Genomic DNA, 26,797 nt, shown 5'->3' with positions numbered 1-26,797 from the left:
TTTTGCTATATTTTTACTTTGTTTTTTTGCTAGTTAGTATTCTGTCTCTGAGTCTTCCACAGTCAAGATACTAAAGCCTGTTTTGTTCTTGTTCAGACTTTTCAGATAGTACATAAGAATACTCCACTTTCCCATGTAATGATTAAGATTGCATAAAATTCCATTTTTCAAATAGCAGTTTTTTTTAAAGCTGAGAGAGCGCAAGTTCAACTGGATTTATACTGAATAAATTTAGTGTATTGTTAAGTTTCTCTGTTTTCCACAGTTATCATTCATAAAAAATTTATCTTTTTAATATAATTTAAATCGAATAAAAAAGCTAATTTCATTTTTCCAAAGGGAAAACACTATGGAAAATTTGATAAATATAGCAGAGGTACACAATAGGGAGTGCAGGAAATATGTTGGAATTAGTGCAGATTTCTTCTAAGGTGCAATGTGACCTTTATAAAAATGGGGTGAAATATTAAGAACATTAATTGACAATAGTGGGGACTTTGAAATTGTTTAGTTGAGAAGCATTTGATGTTTGCTTGTCTGAGGGCCAGTTGTGGTGCTTGAACATGGCTGTAAAGAACATGGACCCACACCCTGACAAACTGTTCAGCAGAGAATCCTCTATTGAACAGTAATGCAGGTGACATCATTTTGCAATGGCTTGTTGGAAGAAAGAGGTTAGAGATGTTATATCCTTAAGATGCCCTTTCCCATCATCAATGCAAAATTAAGCAAGACATAAATCTCTTATAAGAGGCCCTGATCCAGAGCATTTAAATGTAGGCTTAGCTTTAAGCATGTGAGTATTCCCATTCAGTGGGCTACAGACCCAGATTTTTAAAGGTATTTAGCTGGTGCTATGCTCAATGTTGCATTATTAACTGATTTAGGAACCTAAATCCCTTATTTTAAAGGGATTTGGGCACATAGGAGCCTAAATCACATTGACTGTCAGGGAATTTAGAGACCATTGCAATGCTGAATGCAACAATGCCCAAATCTGGTCCTAAGTGCTTTTCTGCATTAGCACATAGGGCTACGTCTTCACTACCCGCCATACCGGCGGGTAGCAATCGATTGCTCGGGGATTGATATATCGCGTCTCATCTAGACGAGATATATCGATCCCCGAACGCGCTTAGAGCGATTCTGGAACTCCACCAACCCCAACAGAGTTGCGGAGTCGACATGGGGAGCCGCAGACATCGATCCCGTGCCGTGAGGACGGTGAGTAATTCGATCTTAGATACTTCGACTTCAGCTACGTTATTCACATAGCTGAAGTTGCGTATCTGAGATCGATTTTCCCCTGTAGTGTAGACCAGCCCTTAAAATGCTATCTTTTCAATTATTTTAATAAATCAGTCTAGCCAGGAACTAGATTGCAAATGGCATAGAACATTAACAATATTAGTAAAGTTCTAATAAATAAATAAAACTTTAATAATATTTGTGTAACGTAACCTTTAGTTTTTAGATATTTCTTTCAATATCTTTAAATATATTTGATTTCTATGCATGATCCTATAGCAAATTTACATTAATGAATATAACTTTAGGTGGCCCATTTCACTAAGAAATGTAGTAAAACCATATTTTATATGAAGCTGCAAGGACCATTTCTTCTACAGGAAGGACCTACATCTATGTTACACTAGGGTGACATGCATTGTATCTTGGTTGTTGACTACAAAAAAGATTACCTACAGAGCATCTCTGTGGAGAGGGGGAGAAGGCAGTTTGCTTATGTCTGTCAAAAGACAGGCTGTTTGGAAACAATGTCTTGGTGTTATTGAGACCATGAGAGTCTTGGGTACAGGTATCCTGTTTTAAAGCAAACTGTTAGTGAGTACTGTTACCAGGGTCAAACGCAGCTACATGTCAAAATGATGAATTCCAAAACATAAATTGTCCTGAGAAATAAACAAGTAGAAGTGACACAACAGTGCTGCTGAATTCAATTACAAGGGATGCAAAGATGTAGGGAAGAAAGTGTGGGGTGGTCATGTTGGTTTTGCCTGAGAAGTACCTCTGATTGAGCGGGATATTCTGATCTGAGCGACACTCTGAGAAGCTCAGAAGATAGTTCAGTTGGCTCCCGGCCATACTGCTACCATAAATATATCGGTGCAGCTGGTTACAACCATCCAAATCCATAACCTGGAAATGGCTGTTAGCAGAGACCTGGAAGGCACAAGCAAGAGATTTTGTGTGCTTAATAGTGACATGGGGGTGGGGAGGGAAGGTGTTGGCACTGGACTTTGTCTTCCACTGTGCTTTCCCTTTCTTTTGGTGCATGCTTGATTTATTAAGTAGTGCAACTTAAATATAGACCAATTTCTAGATATGAGCCTAGGGGTGATTTTGTGTAATACACAAATGATGTGGGTCCAATACAAAGTGATGTTTTGCTCCTCAAATAATTTTATATATATACACTTTATATTGCTATATAATAAACATAAATGTATTAATTAGCCAGATCTCTTGCTTTTCAAACTAAAGTGGCTGAGTCCTGATGGACTGAGTGCTATAGATTTTTCATCTCAAAAAAGAACAGTCCCATCTCTTAGTTCTTTTGTTCCTTATCACTGTTGACTAATTAGGAGCTTTATCCTGACTCCCTAAAATTCTTAGACCCTGATCCTGAAAGCAGTTATTCATGTGTTTAATTGAAATCAGTGAAAATACTGCTGTTTTCAAAGTTAAGCATACTATATAATAATGAAGCCTATGTTCGGACGGAACTCTGTTCAGCCAATGGAAACTGATATTTAGGACTGTACTCAAATATCAGTAGTCTCTCAGTATACCTAAGAATCAACTAAAGGAAGTTTTAAAACCAAAAAAGTCATATCCAGTCTTTAGAGCAGGGGTGAGCAATCCACAGCACGTGTGCCAAATGCAGCACATGAGCTGATTTTCAGTGGCACTCCCACTGCCCAGGTCCTAGCCACCAGTCTGGGGAGCTCTGCATTTTAATTTTTAATTTTAAATGAAGCTTCTTAAACATTTTAAAAACCTTATTTACTTTACATACAACAATAGTTTAGTTATATATTATAGACTTGCAGAAAGAGACCTTCTAAAAATGTTAAAATACATTACTGGCATGTGAAACCTTAAATTAGAGTGAATAAATGAAGGCTCAGCACCCTACTTCTGAAAGGCTGCCGATCCCTGCTTTAGAACCTTATACAAATGTTGATTTCAGGTTCCCAGTAATTTTTTATTAATCCACAAATAGGATTTTTAATATGCCGGAAGGGTACATTTAGTACAACTAACAAAATAAAATTGAATATATGATAATGAAAGTACAAAAGTTATTGTAACTACAAGATATTCTACTTCAGACATTGTCATACTTAGAGAAACTGAAGTTTTGAACTAAAATGCATTCATCCCCATATCCTGCCCTACCACAGCTGCTGGGGTAAATTTCATTCAGAACATTTAGCCTTGTGACTCCTGTTAAGGTTAATGGGAGTCATACAGCTATATATATATATCTATACATTAAACTGAAAATGTTTTGCACCGACTTAGTGTGTCCTATGTAAAACTTTCCAGCTACTGAAATATTTGCGGTTTTTAAAATTGAAACAAATGCATCAAATGGGTATAAAAAGAATGTAAGTAATACAGTATCCAAGAGTTTTATAAGAGCTGGCAGAGGAGTTTGCTGGGCTGGTAAAGCCAATTTTCAATAAGTCTTGGTTACAGTCTGTAAGTATTTACATGGGAAACAAATAATAATAATGGGCTGTTCCATCTAGCAGAGAAAGATATAACAATCCAATGGTTGGACATTGAAACTAGACATGTTCAGAATGGAAATAAAATGTAATTTTTTTAATGGTGAGAATCATTCATCATTGGAACAATTTAACAAAGGTCATGGTGGATTCTCCATCACTGACAATTTTTAAATTAAGATAGGATATTTTTCTAAAAGATCTGCTCTAAAATTAATTTGGGGACGATCTATGGCCTGTGCTATACAGGAGGTCAGACTCGATCACAATGGTCACCTCTGGCCTCGGAATCTGTTAATCTAGTGTCAATATTTCATTTCAGTTTTTAATTTGAACTATGAACTACAGTACATACATACTATAGTATGAAGTACAGCTGCTGAAATACTGGTACATATTAGGGATTACGATCAGCCTTCATGGAGGGCAGATTATGACACATCTGCCCATTGTTGTGTTGCTTGCATCCTGCTCTGAAGCATCTGGTGCTGGCCACTGTTGGAAACAGGATACTGTACAAGTTGAGCCTTTGCAATTCTTAATATTCTACAAATACTAAGGCTTTGTTTCAATTTTAGTGCTTTAGCATTGGGAAATGCTGAATCTTTGAAATTAGTCTGAATGATTGTTCAATAAATGCAGCATACATTCAGCTTGCATCAGTTTGAACAGCCAACTAGTTTCTCCTGTTTTCAAGTAACTTTGCTATATTTTGACAGGATCATATAGTTGCTACAGCATTTTCCCCTTATTCTTTAATTAAATGCCCGGACTGTTGAAGATTCTGTTTTTATTTTGAGAGTGAGCAGAATGTGTTACGTTGTATTTGTTAATAATCAAATTCAGGCCCATTTTCCTTTTGCCCTCAAAGCAGATGTAAAATAATGCTGCCCACATAAGAACCTGTGATGAGTCATCACACTTGCCAGGACTCTTGATCATGTGCTATGTACTAAAGTGTTTTGCTAACCTCTGGTCCTGACCTGGAAGGCTGCAGCCAGGGAGGACCAGAAGAGCATGTGAACTGTACCACATTTGGAAGATGAAGAAATAGTACATATTTGTGTAATTAGATTTCTGAATTTGGCTCTTTACAACATGTAAAGGAAGGGAAAAGATGTATAGGTTTCAGGTAGGCTAGACAAGTAGCCCATTTAACCTTGGGAGACCAGGTTCAAATTCCAACTTGCTTGTACGTCACAAATAAATGTGTTTCGTGGTCTCATCCAAGTCTCTAGTTCATATATAGTCATATAACAATATCGCCATACACAACTTGGCAAAATTATGCAAGACTGGAATATGCTGATTGGCACTGGAAGAGCGTGGGTGTTACTAGGTGCATTAGCAGAGCTATGTGGCGAAGCTTGCTGGCTTGAGCAAATGCTACTAACAGTAAGTACTAATATTGGTAGTATTTTTGACATTTATATAGCATAATGCAGTGGGAACCCAGAATGATCACCTCAGGATCATTTTGCCTCTTACTGGATGCAGCCATTCTGGGATGAAGCAAAGCCATTCTGTGCAAACGATGCTACATGGCAGCCCTTTTAGGAAAGCAAGTTGAGAGCAACATATTCAGTTTCAGCTAAGTAGGGACATTTGAACAAGTCGTTCTAAATTAAATGTATATATTCTTTGATGAGCACTTAGATATTAGCAGATTTTCTCTTGTGAAAAGTAATATTTTAAATAATTATAGGGGGTCAGAGTCTTGGTGTTACGTAACATCCAGATGGCAGCATTCCCAGCAGCACTTCATCTCTAGACCCATGCTAGGGTATTGGTTTAATTCTGTGTTAAAGGGAAGCGCCTATTAACTATAATGGTGCAGGATCAGGCCAAAGGTTGGGGATTAAGGGCTTGTTTACATGGTGCCTTAGTCCACACCCACCAACTGACTAATCCGCCTGTGTGGACCCTCCTGGTGCATAGCAAAACTTCACTAGTGTATGTTAATGTAGTGCTCTTTGAAACAGACTAATTTAGGGACATTTTAGTGCTCACCACAGGGTCCACATGGGCCAGATAGTGTGCAACATGCTAGTGCACATTAGAATTTACATCACAGCTGGTGTGCACAAGGTACTGTGTAGACAAGCGCTAAAATTCAGGCCCCTTGACTGCATGCTGTGATGGCTAGACAAAGCAGTTGGATGGATGTCCAACAGTTCCAAGGAAATGCTTGGGTTTTTCTTAGATCTCCAACACTATTTAATGAAAATTTTGCTATTTGAATATAATTTTTTAAAGAATTTATTGTGGAATGTTATTTTTATATGTCTGCCTCATATGACCTATTCAGATGAATAACTCTGTCATTTATGGGCTGACTGGTTTTGTTCCATAATTCTCTATACCCAATTGTTATATTTTGATATCTTGGTAATTTGCTTTTAAATAATGTTGCCAATATGTTCTTACCTACTACCAAAGTTGGTCCTAAAAATAAACCTGATTGGAATTCTGTATTATCAAAATGATATATCTAATGGACTTCAGTCAGACTGAGTAAAGTCATATGTGTATGTAAATATTTGCAGAACTGGGGCTTAAGGCCTCAACACAGCACACATTTATGGATAAGTAAAGTTACTCATATGAATTGTCCCAACTCAGTGGGACTGCTCATGCACATAAAGTTACTCACATGCATAAGCCTTTGCAGAATCAGGGGTTAAATGTGTACAAAAATCACTGCACCAGTAAATACACCGCCGTAGTTGGGAGCACAAGTGTGGTGCAGACAATCAGAATACGGCATTCTGTGGGAAAAATAAATTCTGGACCAGCACACTTGTGTGCAACCTTACTGTTATGAAAAGATTGAAAGGATCATTAATGTCCAGATCAGACAAGACTTTAAAGGCAGATTCTTATTTGTTGCAAATTCTCATAGCTCTATTCATTTGAATAATCTTATCTTTTGAATCTTAAAATCTTTATATTATAGGGCTATTGTAACAATTCCATAAGTATCTATTTACAGTAAACCTCAGAGTTATGAGAACACCAGAGTGACGAGCTGACCAGTCAACCACACATCTCATTTGGAACCAGAAGTATACAATCAGGCAGCAGCAGAGACAAAAAACAAAAAAACCCAAACAAGTACAGTACTATGTTTAAATGTAAAATACTAAAAAAAATAAAGGGAAAGCAGCATTTTTCTTCTGCATAGTAAAGTTCAAGGGTGTATTAAGTCAATGTTCAGTTGTAAACTTTTGAAAGAACAACTATAATATTTTGTTCAGAGTTACAAACAACCTCCATTCCTAAGGTGTTCACAACTTTGAAGTGCTACTGTACAGTATGTATTAAAATACCAATTTATGCCCTGCCCCAACTTTCTGAAAAAAAGCTTTTTGCCTACATTTCTCATGTGTGCTCTCTAACCAAAGGAGGATCTGTTGGTATAAATGCATGGTTGATTACAAAAGATAATTTAGGTATCCTAGATTAGAATTTGAAGTCTTCCAACTTTGTTTCGTAATGATGTATCCTAAATCGTTTGGCTTAAGGAGAACTTTTAAGTGTAAATTTGAGGTTAATCAAACAACGTGTTTTTGACATGTGAGAGTTTGAATAGTGAATGGATTTTTACTTCTTGAAAAGGGATCTGCCTTTTTATGTTACAGTGTATCTCTTAAATAGAGTGGTCTAAAAACTTCCTTTGTTTTATACATTAGTCCCCATGAGGAGAAAAAATATACAATTATTTTTAATAGGATTGGGTAAGTAATTTCAAAATTATACCATCTGACAGTTTGAGACTGATTTTGGTAAGGTCTCTGAACTCAATACCCCAGTTTAAGGAACTGTTTTTTTAAACAAAAAAAATTAAAAAACTAAGAAAGTTACCAAACACAAGCTTTAGTTGTTGAAGTTCTGAGAATAATTATTAGCATGCAGTAGTAATTAAAAACAAAACTCTGTCTGTTAATTTGTTTTGTAAAATGTTACTTGTAGCATGGTTTAACTCCCACTATGCCAAGTTGATACAAAATTCTACATGATTTACAAAATCAAGTGAAATATGGATATGCTTTTGTTGCCAATATGTATGCACCTTTTACATATTAAGTGAAGCCAAATCATGTATTTATGTTTGATATGTATGTAAGATCAATAGAAGAATAGACTCTAATCTTAACACATTCCAGCATGCTGTTACATGCCCATATATCTTAAAAGTTGGAAGTGTGTAATACAAGTCAGTATATATGCCCTTCTAGTTCAGTTGTACATATTTTTATTTTTCTATTTCATCTGACACTCTGTGGTATTTCATCTGACGCTCTGCACTATAAATTAGATGATATTATATGTGAATGTGTGTGTCCAAAATCCCATGTTTTAGAATACACTCAGACATGTACAATAGGATGAAAAAAAATGTTTAGAGTTAGGTTTTCATTTTTCATGTGAAGTTTCCTATTTATTGATATAGTAAGATTGTAGTTGCTATTTGAAAGAAAAAAATACATTTTGGGCTTGTGCAACATTACTTTCCAGGTTGAAAATAACATTAACTTGTATAAATTAACATTAAATTATATAAATTAAGAATGAATTGGACTACAGGAATTGTACAACAGTGCCAGAATGGCAATTATAGTTGAGTGAGTTTTTATTGTGAACTTCAATTTTGGGGATTGAGTCCTAGAAAGCTGCCAATTAAGACTTAGTGTAAAGAAAATGTTCATGGCTGAATTCAAGCCTGTAATTTTTGGGTCGTAAAGTTTCAAAAATAATGTTTGGGGCTTTCCTTGGTTTCACATGTATCCATTCTTTCTAAGGTCACTGTCAACGCAAGGTAAATTCACAGTAACAATAAAACAACATGTTCACAAACTTGGGTGCCTTAATTAGGGACCTAAATCCGTATTTAGGCACTCATGTAAAAACGGTTTGATTTCTAGGGTCTCATAGGTTGTGAAAAATACTAGAAATGTTTATTATCCATGGGCCTGATACAAAGCCCTCTGAAATCAATGAGAGGTTTTCCATCATAGACTCAGAGTCATTAAGGCCATAAGGGACCATTGTGATAATCTAGTATGATCTTCTGCACGCTGCAGGCCATAGAACTTTGCCGACCCATAACCTCTGGTTCAGTTACTGAAGTCCTCAAATCGTGATTTAAAGACTTCAAGTTACAGAGAATCCACCATTTATACTAGTTTAAACCTGGACGTGACCCATCCCCCATACTGTAGAGAAAGGTGAAAACCCTCCAGGGCCTCTGCCAATCTGACCTGGGGAAAAATTCCTTCCCGACCCCAAATATGGTGATCATTGGGACCCTGAGCATGTCAGTGTGACCCACCAGACAGGCACCTCAGAGATCTCCCCATCTAGTGTCCCATCTCCAGCTATTAGGGATATTTGCCACTAGCCAGTCACACATGGGCCACATGCCATTGTAGGCAATCTCATTATACCATCCCCTCCATATATTTATCAAGCCCAGTCTTGAAGCTAGTTAGATTTTCTTGCCCCACTGCTCCCCCTGGAAGGCTGTTCCAGAACCTTATTCCTCTGGTGATTAGAAACCTTCATCTAATTTCAAGCCTAAACCTGTTTGATGGCCAGTTTATATCCATTTGTTCTTGTGTCAGCATTGGTGCATATCTTTAATAACTCCTCTCTCTGCCTGGTATTATCCTTCTGATGTATTTATGGAGAGCAATCATATCTCTCCTCGGCCTTTGTTTGATTAGTCTAAACAAGCCAAGTTCTTTGAGTCTCCTCCCAGAAAGTAGGTTTTCCATTCCTCTGATCATCCTAGCACTGGTGAGACCTCATCTGGAACAGCGTGCACAATTCTTCTTTCCCATGTTCCAGTTTGAATTCATCTTTTTTAAACATGGGAAACAAGAATTGTGCACGCTGTTCCAGATGAGGTCTCACCAGTGCCTTGTATAATGGTGCTAACACTTCCCTATCTCTACTGGGAATACCTCGCCTGATGCATCCCTAGGGGTTCTCAGACTGAGTGTCGTGGGGGGTCACGAGCTGTCAGACTCCAACCTCCAACCTCACTTCATCTCCAGCATTTATAATAGTGTTAAATATAAAAAAGTGTGTTTTTAATTTATAAGGGGGGTCGCACGCAGGCTTGCTGTATGAAAGGGGTCACCAATGCAAAATGTTGAGAAACACTGAATTACATTAATTTCAAAAGGCACTGGATCATACCTATGTGCCATACAAAAACTATTTTACATTAAAATTGTTTCCAATATAACATGTTGAATTGTATATTTACAGTTCAAACTGACTAAAGTTTGGAACCTTATCCTGATAAATTTAGTGCGGAGATTGTCTTCTAACTCAGGAGATCTAATATGGGGTCATTTTGTTGGCGAATTCTCTTAGAAATCTTGACTGGTCTCTTTCTCAGCCCATTCCCTTGTGGATGATAGGAGCTGAAAGCGATATACTTGAAATCATACTACATCCTAAAAGCTTTGAATTCAGAACTGGCAAACTATGTTCTGCTCTCAATAACAATATTTTCCGTAATGCCAAAATGAGAAATGTGCCTCTTAATTTTTCTAGGACCTGATGCCTTGTGGGTCTAGTGAGAACTAAAATTTCTACAAATTTAGACTAGTCAATGCCTGTCAGATATTTCTATTTTCTAAGAAGTTCTGGTATAATTCTTTTGGTATTGGCTTTTCTGACAATGTTTTGAGTATGCGAGGTTCTTTCGAGTTGTATCTCTCTGGTTGTTTACTTCAAAATGTCAGACTTAAAAAGAGCACCAAGAATAACTTCAAGTTCTCTGAAAGAGCACACTGAAGACGCATGCTGTTTGCTCTATCAGCTCTGAAATCTGTGGCCAGTTTGATAATTAGCCTAATTTTTTGTTTTCACTTAATCTTGTGACATTGCTATAATCACGTCTCTCACTTGGTCCATGATGTAATTATTGCATTCCTTTCACATTTATTGTTTAGATATCTTATTGGTAATCGTTACATTAGGTAGGCAGCGATATTTTGAAAATGCTATAATCTGGTCAGTTTTATATATTTCTTGCTTTAAATTAGGACTAATTTGGCAACTGCAAGATGTGAGATTACATTAACAATGTAATATATTAATTTTACTCCATTTCCCATTCTTAGTAGAATCATTGTCATGAAGATAGATTCTTGTTGCATAATTCTGTTCTTGCTGACAATTATCATGACAGTGAGATTAGTTTTTCTTGCTTCTTTGAGGCCAAAATAGTGTAACTCACTACTCTAACATTTTTTAGTGTTATGCATTTTCATGGTGCCTGGCCTGTACATCTGTTTCTATAAGGCTTCTGTAACTGCAAATGGAGAAAACAGGAATGTCCAGCTACTCCAATTACAGGAAGAGTCAAAACAATGGCGCCCCAGGGAGTATTTTTCAGTATAAATAAGGCATTCATATTCAGGTACCTTATTCCTTTGACAAATTATAAGAATAGAAAAATAGCATATCGTTAATCCAGTCGTATGACACTTCTTTGTAACAATAATGGGAAGTGATAGAAATTGAACACATTCAATCACAAACTGGAAATGTAATTACATGATCCTCTTCTGTGTAACTTTAACTTTCAAGCATTTTCAGTTAACATTTGAATACTTGTTTTGATTTGTGACGCTATTCATAACCATTTGCATTGACCCAGTTCAACAGTTAAATCCTATCAGTTGAGGAAAGATTTTTCAAGGATATATTTTCTCTCCACATATGTATTTAAACCTCTCCAGAGAACTACGTCTTTTATTTGTCTTTATTGCATTTCTTTAGCTTGCATCTGCTTTTTTAAAAAGCTGGCCTGTTCATATTACTCTTTGGTTTTCATTTAAATTCCAAATAATGGATGAGCAAAAAACAACAACAAAATTGCCCAAAAGTAATGACTGTCACAGGCAGTGGTGATTAAAATTCAGATTTATATATGAAGTGCACATCAAAAATAAGAAAGCTGAATGCCCTAATAACTGGCCTCTACGGAGCTTCACTACAAACGTCTAACTAAAGTTCTTTAAAAAACTATTTTAAAGCCACATCGCTCACTCTTCTTCCCTGAAGCTATTGTGATATTTCCTGGTTAAGTGGAGATAGCCTGGAAAGAGTCATCACAAATATGTGAAATCTCATTGCAGCCAGGCAGTCCTTTGGTATTTGAAATTTCACAGAATGATGCCTTCTTGGATATCTTCACTGAACCAGAAAATACCAAGAGAATTTCACATGGAGGGGGGGAAATAGTTTGGAAGGGTTGGTAAATATATTTTTGCATTGTGAACCGTCCCCCAATCCTCCCTTGTTTAGTGGAGACATTCAGCACATAAATCTGGCCTTAATTTGCTCTTTGTTTTTCATTTGCAGATTATTTTTTAAGGCTGACTCTGAGGGCTGTGTTTTCAAAAATATTCATTACATTCTACCCACAATAATTTGTTCATAAACAAGTAATTGTACTGGTAAAATGTGTATTTCTACCAGTACTATTTGACATTTGTATAACACTTTCGCTCAGATGATTTACAAACATTAATGAATTAAGTCTCATTACTCCTGTGAAAGAGAAAGTATTACTACTTTCATTTTACAGATGGTAAGATGAAGGACATCAGTGGGAGTTTTACTATTGATTCAATCGGGCCAGAATTTCATCCAGGGAGATTAATATAAGTGGTTTTCCCAAGATCACTCAAAAAGTTCATTACAAGACTAGGAATAATATCTCCCAACACATATTTCCCAACTCACAGCCCCGTGCTTTAGCTGCAAGATTATCATTACTCCGTTATTTGTGCATGCAGAACGGTACTTTCCTGTGCAAATAGCCATTTTCATAAGCAATTGCCCATTTTTCATGCACAAATGCATATTTTCCTGCACACTTACTGATTTGCATAGGTCCTCTTATGTTTCAAGGGGGGCAACTTAAGCAAGTAGTTCTGAAAACATGGCCCTTAGTCCCTTTATACTATGGTATAAACAGTATGTGAGCTGATGTTCTAATATACCTCGGTATTTAGGCACAAATAGTTTGTACTATGGGTATTATGTTAAATAGACAAAAGCAGGAACATTTATAGTTAGGGCTATATCACATCTTTAATATAACTTGAGGGGCACCTGTCAACTGGATCTACAGCATCTCAGCTCAAGCATTTTTAGCTTTACTCCCACATGTAATACTGAGACAGAAATGCCTGTGATGAAATATCACCATAAAATATTATAGTCTTCCATACAAGACTGTCATAACATGATGAAACATTGGCAAATCAGTTGTTGGCAATAGATTTGCAAATGGATAAGGCAATACCATGTCAACTTTATTAGGGCCAAATTCATCTACCATAAAATTGCGATAAACAAATTGGGAATACTCTCAACATATGTTATCGGCCAGATTATCAAAACCTGGTCTTTTTTTGCACCCTCAAGGTCTGAGTGGAAATAATTGCAGGCACAAGGTTGCATCCAGGGTTGTTTGCCCCTGAATTTTAATTCAGTTGGATATCTGCTGCCCACAGAAAAGTTACCTTGATGGATTTGGTCTGCAACACATGGCAAGCCTGCTGAGTGTAGATATATCCTAAATGAAAATTGTGTCTGCGGGTAATTGTGTCCAAAATTGTTTGCATATTTCTGGTTCCTTGTACAAAATATTGACTTGGTTAAGAATGCGCTGAAAAGCAAGCCCTATTTACAATTGATTTTATGGGGTATATCTTCTAGTCTCCAATTCAGTTTTATTCCCCCTCTATTTTGGTATACTTAAACTATCTCACCACCACCCACTTCCTTATTGCTTTGCAACCATGTTAAACTGACAAGCACTGTTTCTAGAGCTCCATTGCTGCTGATGTTGTCAGTGATGCTAATGTAGAAAGAGAAAAGTCTGCTGTTTTATGGAGGTATAGCACTAGAAGCATAGAAGTGTGCCACTCTGTCACCTGAAAGAGATTGGACAAGTGCCGGATGCGTTAGGGCTCATGCTGCAAAAGAAGATAATTTAGAATTGAGTTATTTGCAGGACCTTCTTTTGTCCTATGTCCCATTAAGTCATTTGAGATCAGGTGGGTTGTTCTTGTTCACTGTGCTGAGGGTCAGTTTGAACAGGACTGGGGGCAGGGTCCCAGTCAGGAACTTATTTCCTGAGGATGTCAGTTGAGGGCTCTCTGAAGATGTTTTCAGGACTTGTCTTCCATATTTAGGTTACTTTTTGCATGGTCATTTAACTTCCTCTGTTTCTGTATCTCCTAATTTGAGAAGAGGGAGAGGGTTCAGTTTATTAATTGAATTATTTTTATATTCAGCATCTGGGTGTCTTTTTCAGAGACTGACTCTTTATAAATTATTTGAATGCTCAAAATACCATCTGCCATCTTGGATTTGCTGACGAGGAGCAACTCCTAATGTCCATTTCTCAAAATTTCAAAGCTTAGTTTTCTAATGCAAAACTTGTTTGGCACGGACATAAGGTTAAATGGACAAATTGAATTTTTCCTCAATACATCTCTTTTTGCTGACCTGCAGAATAGAAACGAACAAACAAACTGCTGAGTTACCTTATTAGCGTATGAAAGCTTGCCGTTGTATACATACAGTAACATTGTTTTGTAATATCTTGCTATATGCAGTTTTTTATTAATGTTATGACAGCCCATAAAACAAACTCAGACAATAACAAACGTAGTCTTATGTCACTGGAAGCTTAGCTGTCTGTTAAAACAGTAAGATACTCATAGTAAATAACTATCGGTCTTTTCCCCGTAGAACTCAGAGGTCATTTGAATAAATAAGCATTTCATAGCCTTTAATACAAGTTTTCGTCTTAAAGGAAGCAATAATTAAATCCTGGGAAATAAATATGTATATAATTTAAACTATGAAGATTGTGCTCGAAACTGTTAAACACTTACGAATTTTAATGTGTCTTTGTAGCATGACGTGCTGTAGTTGTCTTGATTTTATGAAGAATAAAAAACCCATCAAATTATTGTCAAAAATGTCATTTCTATTATAAGGAAAAGTTAGCTGTTTCCACAAATATATCATTTGAATATAAGTTTCTTAGAAGTGCAGAGTTAGAGGCATATATGTAAAGCTAAGACCAGCAGGCATCAGCTCACGCCACCAGTTTTATTCAGAGGCGTGTCATTGTGGAGTGCATCATGCTGCTTAAATCAAATTCTGTGATTAATATTTAATGTGTCTGTGATGGAATCACTTTCTCCCCTGAGGTTAACTTACATTTTGCCAGACATCCTGACAACACTGCAATTCTTATATTCCCTGTATGACCTGGGCTTTTCCTTGAGAAAGGTCAGAATAAAGGGTGCTTTTGTTCATATCTTGCCTGCTGGTGATATATTGACAAAGTGTCTGCTGGCTGAATGGAATAGTTTTACAGTATTAAACAAGTGCTGATTTCTGTGGAGAGGCAGGACTTATGGTTTAGAAGGAAGTGAACTGGTTAGGTCAGGAGAATATACCATTTGTGGACTCCCCCTTTCCTTTTATATTCATGTGTCCGATACAGTAGACTGTACGCTGGCTGTGCTCAAGGCAGAACTGGAGAGAAGGCAGCTTCAAAGTGATCTGCAGTTTGAAAGCTTGCTTTTTTCTGTAGGGATTCTACAGGCGCTTGTGCTTGTGTTGGAAGCAGTTTTAAAACTAACATGGTTTAATCCACTAACTGCATGTTGGGTAAATTCAAAACCCACATGCTCGTCGTCTTGCAGTGGAATAAGTCACATCTGATGGACATTTTCTGTGCTTATAGCATAGTAATGAACGTCTGACAGGCGCGACCTTTCATAAGACAGCCCACACTATTGGCTTTCTGCCCAGAATATTGCTGCAACACTATCTGTGATTGGTTATCTCTCTATCATGCATTGCTTCACAAGGGAAAACGGCCCCTTTTTTAATAAATCTACGATGGCTGGCTGCAATATGCTACACTGTAAGTATATTGTGTGAAAGAAACAGACAGACTATAATTCTTCATAGTAGTCTAGGAGCACATGGCAAGGCTGTAATGCTGTGGGACCTCAGTGGAATGCTGCTTGGTAAATTTTAACGTATTTGTTTTTTCTACAGGTTGGTACTAAGAAGTGCCTTTCCTGACGTCTCTGCTGCTTGGAACCGCTTCTAGAGCAGTCTCTGCTTTTTGCCTTGCTTGCTGCCAGCTAGACTGCGACGACAGCACATCCACCCTCCACCTCTAGCCCAGACACCCCCATTTCTACTTATAATCAAGAGAAAAGCTCTAAGTATCAGGCATTGCCCTAGGCTGCTTTAGTATAAAAATAAGTTTGCTGAAAAAGTAAGATACCTTCTGCCAGAAAATCAAGGAGAGAAAAAAAAATTTCTTGATTGTTGCTCTAAACTGCTGCATCTGTCTATGCCAAACTAATCAATACCGATTGCACCACAAAATCCAATTGCAAATTCAGCTGTGTTGGAGATTACCTTTCAGACAACTTTACTGAAAGCAGCTTGGAAATTCTGTGTCAAAGGGTCTGCCACGTTTTCATGCTTGCATTTTGGGCTCCAAATTGGTACTCGGAATGGGTTACTGAGAGCACAAGGCTAGTTTCAGGCCACACTTTTTAACATTCATCTTACTTATGAACCTAGCATTTCTTTTAAGTACAAAAGTTCTTTCAATTAGCAGTTTCATGCTGTGAATTTCTAGTTGGAAACATTTTGTTTGATATTGTGACAACATAATTTTACATGTACTTTTAAAGTAGGGTCTGGGGAAAAAAAGTATTTTGGAGGTGACATTTTCATCATTTCCAATCTATCAGTTTGGCTGTTTGTTTGTTTGTTTCACTGAAAATTTTAACTACCTGTAAAAAATCTAAACATGGCTGTTAGTGTCACACCAATTCGGGACACAAAATGGCTAACACTGGAAGTGTGTAGAGAGTTCCAAAGAGGGACTTGCTCACGACCAGACACGGAATGTAAATTTGCACATCCATCGAAAAGCTGCCAAGTTGAAAATGGACGAGTAATCGCCTGCTTTGATTCATTGAAAGTGAGTAAATATTATATTATTTTCAAGGATAAATAGTTAATGAATGAACCAATTATAATCGGCAGAACCATATCGTCTGAGAGATATGGATTGCTGGCTGTGCTAGTATGGAGATTTATGGATTTCTTTATTGCTGATTTGTTGGTTTTGTTTTTCTCAAGGGATGGGGGAGAGGAGAATAAGGGGGAAAAAACTGTAACAGAGTTCGGGCTCTCTGGAATTGGTGTGGTTACAGTTACTAGTTCCTAACTCTAAATTGTTATTGGTCTGCAGCTGGTGTAAAAAGCAGCATATATGTTGTTTAGAAAAAGCAAAGTCATAGTAGAGATTCTTGTAAGTAAATAAATAAGTAAAAGAGACTGGAAATGCAAACCATGTGTTCTAAATGATGATTTGTTGTTGTCTTGTAACTGCATGTGGATTGTTGCTGGCTCTGGACAGTAGGCAGTGCATTTGAGATTAGTATTTTCCTTCATAAATTAGCATGGCTACTTCTGCAAGCTTTTTTTTTTTTTTTCATTTTTTGGACTTCCATTATTTTTTCCTTCTTTCTTACAAATATAATTATTTAGTGAAAGAAGTGATGCATTCCTTGAAAAACTTAACTGAAAGCCAGGTATCTCCAGTCATGCAAGGACAACTATAAAAGTGAAGTTACAGACTTACTGCCACTTCCAAAAAATATATGCTAGGTACGCTGTGTAAAATAGAAGACTGGTATTTTCAACTATCTCTAGTTTCAGGGGTCAGTTGTGAAACATACAGATTTCCAGCTCCTTCATTCTTTATTAATTAAATAAATCGAGACTTTAAATAGCCAGTCCACAGACTGTAACTTAATACAGCACAGAGTCATAAATCAGAGGCTGATAGAAAAATTATGTCTCTTTGTTTTCTCTGGAATATAATATTGCTACTCTTAAAGCCAAATCCCAGGAAGGGGAGCAAAGCCTGAGTATACAGGCATTGCTGTGGACAAAAATGTCATGGGCTGAAGGAGGGAATGTTCTGCCTGAGCAAGCCACTGTAGGCCGATTGTATAGCCAAATCAGTATCACAGCTAGAACAGGGCAGCAAATGGTTTTCCCATCCCACCAAAAATTATGAGATTTCAACAAGTTTTCCGGTTCCAAAATGGAACAAAAAGTCAAAATCTTGAAAATTTTTGTGAACCAAAAATTCTAAAAAATGTGGTTCAGCTCAATCAAGCATTTTCTTATAAATAAATTCGAAACATTTTGTTTTCACTGTGGCCCTTTTTAATGTAAAAACTGTTTTAATTTTCATCTAGCTTAAATTTGTAATTTTGATGCAGCAAATAAGATTTTTATTGTTTCTAAAATTTCTAAACAAAATATTTTAACAATTTCTAAGCTTTTTTTCCAAAATGTTTTCAAGTTGAGAAATTTGTCAGAATAGACCCTTGTCAAAAGCCAGACTTTTTGTGGGCAAATCAGCATTTCCCAATGAAAAACATTTCACTAAAAATTCCCAACCAGCTCTAGTCAGAGCTTCAGGGCATTTGGGTAGCAGTGGTTACAACATACTACTTTCTCTTTGTGGTGGGCTTGATCTAGTGCATATGTTCTGTGCATGGGCTTAGGCTCTGCCACCATGCTGAGCCAGCTCCATTTTCTGCAATTTCGGTGAATTGTGAAGCTCTATTATTATTATTTTGTAAAAATATTCATATTGTAACTTAGATATCTGATATTCAGGTTTTGGCTCATGGAACTCAATAAAATGCCTCCATATAAAGGAACTTAAGAATTGAAATTCATTTATTGTTAAAACACCATAACTAGCTACAACATCAACATACAGTTTAATTTCCTAGCTAATTGCTTCTACTTATTTGACCATGCAAAGTTTCACATCCCCACTCCTGGGTTGCTCTACTAGTCTTAAGTAAGTTTAAAATACAGTGGGTTCAGAAAAAAAATGTAAAAAGGTTGACAATGAGACATCAGCGTTCATTAAAAACAAACCATTGAAAACCTTAGCATGGTTCACAATAGGAAGCTTCCGCCAAGTCCATTATAAATCAGCATTGTCACCAAAGAACTGCGATTTCCAGGTTAGAGAGATACCTTAAAACTTTCATGCTTAAGGCAGCAGTCAGCCCAGAGGAAGTGTGTTATGGGGGATAAGGCATTGCACTAGAAATCAGGAAGCTATTCTATTCCAGGCTGTGTTACTGACTCACATTACTTTGGGCAAGTCTCTTCCCCTCAGTTACCCTTTCCTTGTAAATTAGATAATTATCTCCTGTGTAAAGAGCCATGAGATCCAGGGGTGAAAAGGACTAAGTATTATATGACTCTTTGTTATTGTTTCAAAATACTAAGTGGAGGTGATCATTCTTGTTGACCAGGTGGAGTCATTAGAGTTGAGTGGGTTGTAAACTGGGGCAGAATTTGTTCCAAATATTTTTCTACTATTGAAAAACATACTGTTTAATAGTTACATGTAGGGCCCTACCAAATTCATGGTCCATTTTGGTCAATTTCAGTCATAGGATTTTAAAAATGGTAAATTTCATGATTTCAGATATTTAAATTTGAAATTTCACAGTGTTGTAACTGTAGAGGTACTGACCCAAAAGGGACTCTCGGGAGGTTGCAAGGTTATCATATGAGGGTCATGGTATTGTCACCTTTCTGCACTGCTGCTGGCGGCAGCGCAGTCTTCAGAGTTGGGCTACCAGAGAGCAGCAACTGCTGGCTGGGATCCCAGTTCTGAAGGCAGAGCTGCCACCAGCAGTAGCACCGAATTAAGGATGGTATGGTAAGGTATGGTCACCCTTACTTCTGTGCTGCTGCCTTCAAAGCTGGGCCCTTGGCCAGCACCTGCCACTCTCGAGCTGCCCAGCTCTGAAGGCAGCAACGCAGAAGTAAGAGTGGAATGGTATGGTATTGCCACCCTTACTTCTGTGCTGGTACTGGCAGTGTGCTGCCTTCAGAGCTGGTTGCCTGGCTAGCAGCCACCACGCTCTGGACACCCAGCTCTGAAGGCAGTGCAGAAGTAAGGGTGACAATACTGTGACCCTCCCCCTACAATAACCTTGTGACCCCCCCCCCATAACCACCTTTTGAGTCATGAACCCCAGTTTGAGAAGCTCTGGTGAAACGGCTCTGCAAGTGTCAGATGGAATCTCCTTTCTGCAAGCTACAGAGCACCAGTTCTGTAGCTCCATGGCCATTATTACCACCCATGAGAGTAGGCCAAACTGCATTAGTAAACTCGCATATACTGTAATCTGGCTAGCTTATGTTTTTATAAACAGATAGCTGAGATGTGGTTAAATTAGATTATTCTGACAACTGCATGAAAATCCCATTGGCAGTTTGAAAATGAAATATAGTTCTTTACTGAATTTCCTGCCCAACTCAACTAGCAGCAAAACACCTGCATTTGTGTGTGTGTGTGTAACTTTAGGGCCCTTGTGGCCAAGATGGAGTCTGCTCTGCAGGCAGCTCTGGCCAAGAGAAGGCACGCGCAGGAACGCAGCAGGAGAAATCCCTTCCACCCCAGGGGCACCTGTTCCAAACCCCCCAGAGAAAACACACACACACACACACACACACACACACACACACGAAAAGTACAATGGATATAAGAAAGGGAAATATTTATTCACAGAGAGATGAGAGAAGAAATACAACAAGGGGAAATATAGGGGGAGCGGTAGAACAGGGCTACATCCAAGTCAAGGCGCCACGGGCCCAGTGGTAGCACAGTCTGGAAGGGCAGACACTGAGCAATGTGTCTGCACACAGAGTTCAGGAATCCTGAGCAAAGTTCCAGTTCTGTGATGAGTCTTGGGTGCTCCTGGTCGTGTTTGGTGCCAATGAACTTTCCCCGAACAAACCCTTCCGGTGCCCTCTTCTGCCGCTCTCTGCAAAGCCACACAGAGCGACCACCTCCCCACTTAACTATCTAGCAGCCTCCCTCCTTGTTCCCAATGCAGAGTCACAAGCCCCAGTACTCACAGCCCCACGCAGCTCTGGGCAGCCGTGATACTGGGTCCAGCTCCAGTCTGTCCTTCTCGGGCGATTCCTCCCTGGCCCAGTGCTCCTCCTGGTTCCTGTCCTGGGGTGTCCCTGATCGGCCGCCCTGCCCTTCCCAGGCTCCAGGCAGGTTCTCTGCTGCTTCTTTTGCAAGGGCCTGCAGGCTGCTGCCTCTCTCCCCCTCCAAACTCCAGAGCCACCCCCTGGAGTTTCCCTCCTTTTTTCTCACTCTCCCCCTCCCCCCAGGAAAAAGATTTAAAGGGGCCATGCTCTCTAAACCTCAAAGGGGTTACGTGTGTGTACTAGGCTAAAAAAACACTGATTATTTTGGTTTTTTCCCCCAAAGTCACAATTTCTATTTGTCTTCTGGACTTTTTAAACAGATATAGTAAAAAGTAAACTACATGCTTTATATCCAGATTTAAAACATTTAAATAGTTTAATATACACTTAGTATTCTTACTCTTTACTAAACACCTCAGTGTCTCTAAAAGCTGACTATAAAACCATTAACCTTTAAATAGTTATAGACTCATTAATCACCTTATCAATGCATATAATAATAATAATTAGTAATGAACAATTATCTGAATAGCTCATATTACATATTGGAAGTAGGCCAGATCTTTAGAGTTATGGAGTCTTGTTAGTAAATTGGCCATAAATTTCTAATTCATATGATTTAAAAAAATCATCTGACAACTACTATAGTATTTTAAAACCTTGTAGCTTTCTAGCTTGTGTGCCGAGATGTGTGGTAGGTATTGCAGAATGCTTGTAGTGCCTGTCTAGTATTTGAGCGCAAGGTGGACAGAGCCTATGTACTTTTCTATATTTAGAACATCAGACAAGCAAAGCAAATATATTCTACGGGGACCCCATGAAATGGCAGTACCATTCTGCTGTGCTGTTTCAGACTTTGGCCACGCTCTCACGTGCCTTAAATTTAATATACTGGAGAAGAGTTTCTAGCTTCAAGAGGAAAATGTAATTCATTACAAGAAGTAAAAATATTGAAGAAATTGTACATTTGTATAAAGGAAAATAATCTCCGAGTTGTGCCTTTTCAGTTTAGACAAAAATGAGTTTGTTTTGATAGATGAAAATGAGAGATCTCTAAATTTGTGGTTAAGAGAGAATTAGGGAGCCAGTCCTGAAACTCTTTCCATTGGTGTCATGTGACTACTTCTGTGAGCAAGGGCTTGGAGTAGTGGTCTCCAGTTTAGGAAACATTCATTGTATGCAATGAATGTTGGCTCACTATTATTAAAACCTGCAGTTCTTGTTAAGGCAAACTCCCCTTGATTTCAACGGACTGGGTAAGAACTGCAGGACTTGGGCCAAATAAAGGATTATCCTTTTAATGCTAATGTTCGCCCCAGAAGCTATTTCTTCGCTGGTAAATCTTTGGTCTCTTAAGCTTATAGCATCTCCAGGAATTGCCTCTTCATATTCAGTTTCTATATCCTGATGAGATATAAAATGGGTTTGGACCTAAACTTGCAGATGCAGATGCAAAATCATGAGCAATCATATTCCCTTGTGAATACATTTATCTTTTTTCTTCTCTTTTTTAACATTTTCAGTAAAAGTTAAATGCTAGAAAGTTCAGGTATTCTTGCAGTGTTTATAATCTATATAGAATTTTTAATGGTATAGTTATGCATATGAGATCCATAGATTACACAGTATTTTAATGCTTAAAATTACGCTACATTGTAAAGACACCTCTTTTGCAATATGAACTCTCAGACTCTTCATAAATTCATAGCAATGTTCCACTTATTTACTGAGAAGCTTCAAAATGTTAGAGGTAATATTTTGACCTTGTAAAATATATGAATTCATTATGGATTAATCTGCAGAGAATCTCAATTCTCTGTTGCCTGAGAGATGGAATTATTAGTTATGCATATCTCCACTCTTGGTCTCCTTAAATTAAAAAGAAAAATAACACATTTGGGGCCTGATTTTGCACTGGGTCATACCAGTCTAAACTCACAGAATCAGGCCCTTATTTATTGTTTTGAATATAACATACAAAGAGGGAGAATATCATTGCCATATAGAAGTCAGTTACACGTTTCTTTGCCTTCTTCAGTATACATCTGCTAATGGCCTAAGCTTCCAACTAGGGGAAAGAAATTGGAAAAACCAAAACAAGCAAATGAAGTGGGAAAATGGGATGTGAGGGGGAAATAACCCACTTAAAAAAGCACACATAAAAGTTTGACTGTGGGACTATCAGTGGTATTCAAAAATCTTACCAGCTAACCCAGACAGAGTTATAGTTCAGTAAGGCGTGTTTCATATTAAATTGTTAAGCTCTACATCTGCAGGAAGAAATTAAAAAATTGCAATTATACATTTACACTGTTTCATTTACAGAGAATCTAAATGGAAAAAACTCTGAACAGATGCAGATACAGTAGTAAAGAGGAAAACACTTTCTTGTCTGAGAGAAAACTGTAAAGACACAAAATAAAAATGAATTAAAAAAAACTCTTTTGACAGCAAAAGTTCACATACATTAAGTTTTATCCAAAGTTAAATCTTCATATGAGGGATCAGGAGCAGCCTCTGCAGCCTCTGTCCTTTTCTGCTGAACCAATATCTCTGCTTTTTCTACATTTCTAAATACAAATGTCTGGTTTCCAAAGTTCACTCTTAATTTTGCTGGATACAACAAATTACATATCTATTGTTCAACTTTAAAGAAGCAATAACATCTTCTTGTTAGGACTGAAGAATAATGATAGTAGTAAGGCTAGAACTCAATTCTAGAAGTAGCAAACATTAAAGTAGTAGTACCTCATGTATTTGTTAGGAATTTATGCCTAACTACCAGAAATTCACATAATATGAGGACAGTCTGTGGAGTCTTAGAATCAGATGATTTCCTTCCTGATAGTCTCCTGGCTAAGATCGAGATGACTGATCTACAATCTTACTAACATTTTATGGTTTAGCTTTTGCTGAAAATAAACTTCCAGAATATATATTGTTTGTAGGAAAATCAGCACCTCACAAATTCTTATTCATGGCATTATTGTCTAGCTCATCTGTTTCATATGGCATGACTTTGTTCTCTTTGGGCAGAGAACTGAAAGTCCCTTATGATATGGCACAGGAGGTTTGGAGTTCACTTCATTGTTTACGTCCACGCAGTCACTAGGAGAAAGATTTCACTTGTTTCTATCTGTGGTGGAAATGGAATCTTATTAAGTATCTAATCTTTTGCAGAATAATTCCAGGTTTGCTTCAAGTCAAACTGTCCAGCGTCTCAGCTTGAGAGGAAAGACAGCAGTTCCCAGTTCTCAAAGGCAGCCAGCCCTTTTGGAGTAAAGAAGGCTTCCTTGGAAAGCAATTAGTTTATTCATGAGAATCCTGCAAGTTTCCTTTGTTTCTTCTGCCCTTAAGTCACTTTCAAAGTGGGGAAAAAAGAGGAAAAAAAAATTAAAGAATGAGTGGAGCATCTCAGAAGCGTGTCTGTGCTCCAGTCCTTCTGGTGCCACATTTACTTTTAAAGAGGACTAGAACACATTAGAGCTTAAACTATACAGTTTTTTTACAAATGGTAATTTTTTGGCTGTGTCAGTTGCTGTACTTAATATATTGAATATAGTTCTCTTTCCCCTTCTAGTAGAATTTTGTCATAATGCCTGTGGGAAATGAATTGATGGTCTCAAGTTCTTAGTGGGCACATGCCTGCCTCACTGAAGCCATGGCCATGCTAATTAGCAAGCTTATTGGGCATCCCAGCAGAGAGACCAAAGGACCGAATGCTCCTAAAGATGGAACTGCCCTTTAGAAGTAGCATGTTGGCAGTATGTGGACGTTTTCACTGCTAGTGACTGTACTGGACCTGGTCTGTGGATAAATAAAGTATTTCCATCTCCCATGCTATGAATCCAGCTCCTTTCAGCAGCACTATATTTAATTAAATTAAATACATTTAAAAACAAAATTAACAACAGAGATTCTATTAGGCAGACTCAAATTTTTCCTTTTTTATGAACTTGCACAACACTATTTATTTTCACAGAAAATTATAGTGATGGCAATAGAGAAATCTGTATGCAATATTGGCATGACGAATATTTCACAACCTGCATGGCACAGCTATCTTCAATGGGAAATTTCTAAATGTTATATTCAATTTAATAGTAATTATAGCTATGGATTTGTAGTTGAATGCAGGTCCTCAGATGTTGGACCAGGCCAAGCCAAACATATAGAGGAAGAAATAATCTGATTTTAAGATTATGAATGATAAAATGTCAGTATAATGGAGCCCAGCTATTATATTAATAGCAGCAGTATTTCTGATTAACATATTTAATTTTCTGGGCAGCTCAGGATTAAGGGTAAATCAGCATTAAGCTTAATTTTAATTGGTGTAATAATATCACCAATATAAAAAGCCTCTGAATTTTATCTAATGGGAAAACTAAAGGATAAATCCTTCTCTGTGTGCTCAGCCCAAGTAAATCCTCTGGATGCTGGGGAGTTCTGTGGAACACAGGAAGGGGAAAGTCTCCTCCCTTGAAACTGCAGAATAGTACTATAGCTGCTCCGTAGCAGCCACTCCAGCCTAAGGGCTAAAGTAATTTCAGTGAGCCTTGGGCTCTCGCTTCAGTGGGAGAAGAAACTAGAGTATCAGCAGGGCTAGTGGCTCCCCAAAGACCCACTGTGTCATGCAGTTGCGCTAGAAGCCACCTCCAAAAGCTAATAATTTACTTCAACTAATTGCCACTTAGTAGTCCTCAGCCAGAACTTCCATTGGGCTAACGCGTCAGTAGGAGTTTTGCTTTAGTAATAATTTGCATGTGTTGACCTGACTGCCTTTTGTCTGAGCAAGATCTGTTAGATCAATTATTATCTCTTCGATATTGGGAGGTAGGATTTCCCAACATGCTATGCTGTGGCAAAATTCATTGGCATCGACATGGGAATTCCCAGCCCGCTGGTGCCACGGGATAAAACTGATACCTGGAACCTGATCCCAGAGAAATAGAACTATTTTTAATTTGTGCTGAGTTTCAGGACACAATGTTGTTATACCAAGGCATTTAGACATGTTAATGGATACACGTAAAATATATTGGAGTGATAAAGAGGCTCTGTTTTCACATCTTTTATTTTTCATCATGAAGTTTCAGTATAATTTTTTTTGTAGTTAGTGAGAATACTAGATTAAGGGCACTCTTTGCCAGCAGTGAAATCTGGCATGTTTAATCTGTAAAATATATTCAATATTGTTTGCTAAGTATAGTCTGTCACAGAGTTTCCTGTGATGCTAGAAGTGGTATTGATCTTCTGATTGGTGTCATTACTGGTAATTGAAGAAGTTTACTTAAAATATTTAGAGAAGGTAACTCTTTGAGCAATACAGGATGGCTAGTTGTGCTAGTGGCTATGAAGTACTATAGAGGCTTTAAGGGTTTGATCCTGTTGGAATCCATGAAAAGACCCCCTTTAGCTTCAGTGGCCTTTGGCTCAGGACTTAATTTATTAAAATAGAGTCAAGAAAAAATTATAAGAATAAATATTTGAAAAATATCAATTGTTTGGGAAGGTCACACTATGAAGCCCAAATGATTCCACTGGGATGACTCATACTTAAAATTAAGCACATGTGTAAGTATTTGCAGGACTGGGTACTAAGTTTGTAAAAGGGAAAAGGCATATTGATAAAATGGCATTTTATTTAATTAGTCATTTTGTACTCTAATAAAAGTAAGTAAGTAAAGTAAATCCATTTATTTTTGTCTGAATGTTGGTGACATCACAGCAGAATTTGTGGAAGCCTTCGTGATCTATTGCTAACTTTAAGCACTCAGCGAGTGACCTTCCAGTGATCTGCCACACACCATCCATCCATCTCCTTGCTGGTCATCCTCCACTTGTTAACCCTCCACCATTTCTTTTATAATAGCTTTCTCAAGGTTATGTTCATCTCTGTG

The 26,797-nt window shown here is 37.6% G+C and overlaps 1 protein-coding gene across 18 annotated transcripts in view; it reads left to right on the top strand.

The window, feature by feature from the left end:
• MBNL1 (muscleblind like splicing regulator 1) overlaps nt 1-26,797 on the top strand; it is a 194,155-nt gene that overhangs the window by 25,444 nt on the left and 141,914 nt on the right. For 13 of the 18 annotated variants that reach the window (XM_030576414.1, XM_030576418.1, XM_030576413.1 and 10 more), the window contains exon 2: nt 15,876-16,821. The exons of 4 other annotated variants lie outside the window; for them this stretch is intronic. In XM_030576414.1, coding sequence (XP_030432274.1) covers nt 16,648-16,821 — 174 coding nt within the window. In that variant the 5' untranslated portion in view covers nt 15,876-16,647. Of the gene's footprint in view, nt 1-15,657; nt 15,739-15,875; nt 16,822-26,797 lie in introns of those variants that run through there. One more of the 18 variants, XM_030576416.1, reaches the window with a different exon arrangement.

This window comes from Gopherus evgoodei, chromosome 9 (genome assembly GCF_007399415.2).
Source record: "Gopherus evgoodei ecotype Sinaloan lineage chromosome 9, rGopEvg1_v1.p, whole genome shotgun sequence".
In the NCBI taxonomy this organism is placed as follows: Eukaryota; Metazoa; Chordata; order Testudines; family Testudinidae; genus Gopherus; species Gopherus evgoodei.
Note: the sequence above shows the minus strand (reverse complement) of the source record. Positions and strands in the feature narration are given on the sequence as shown.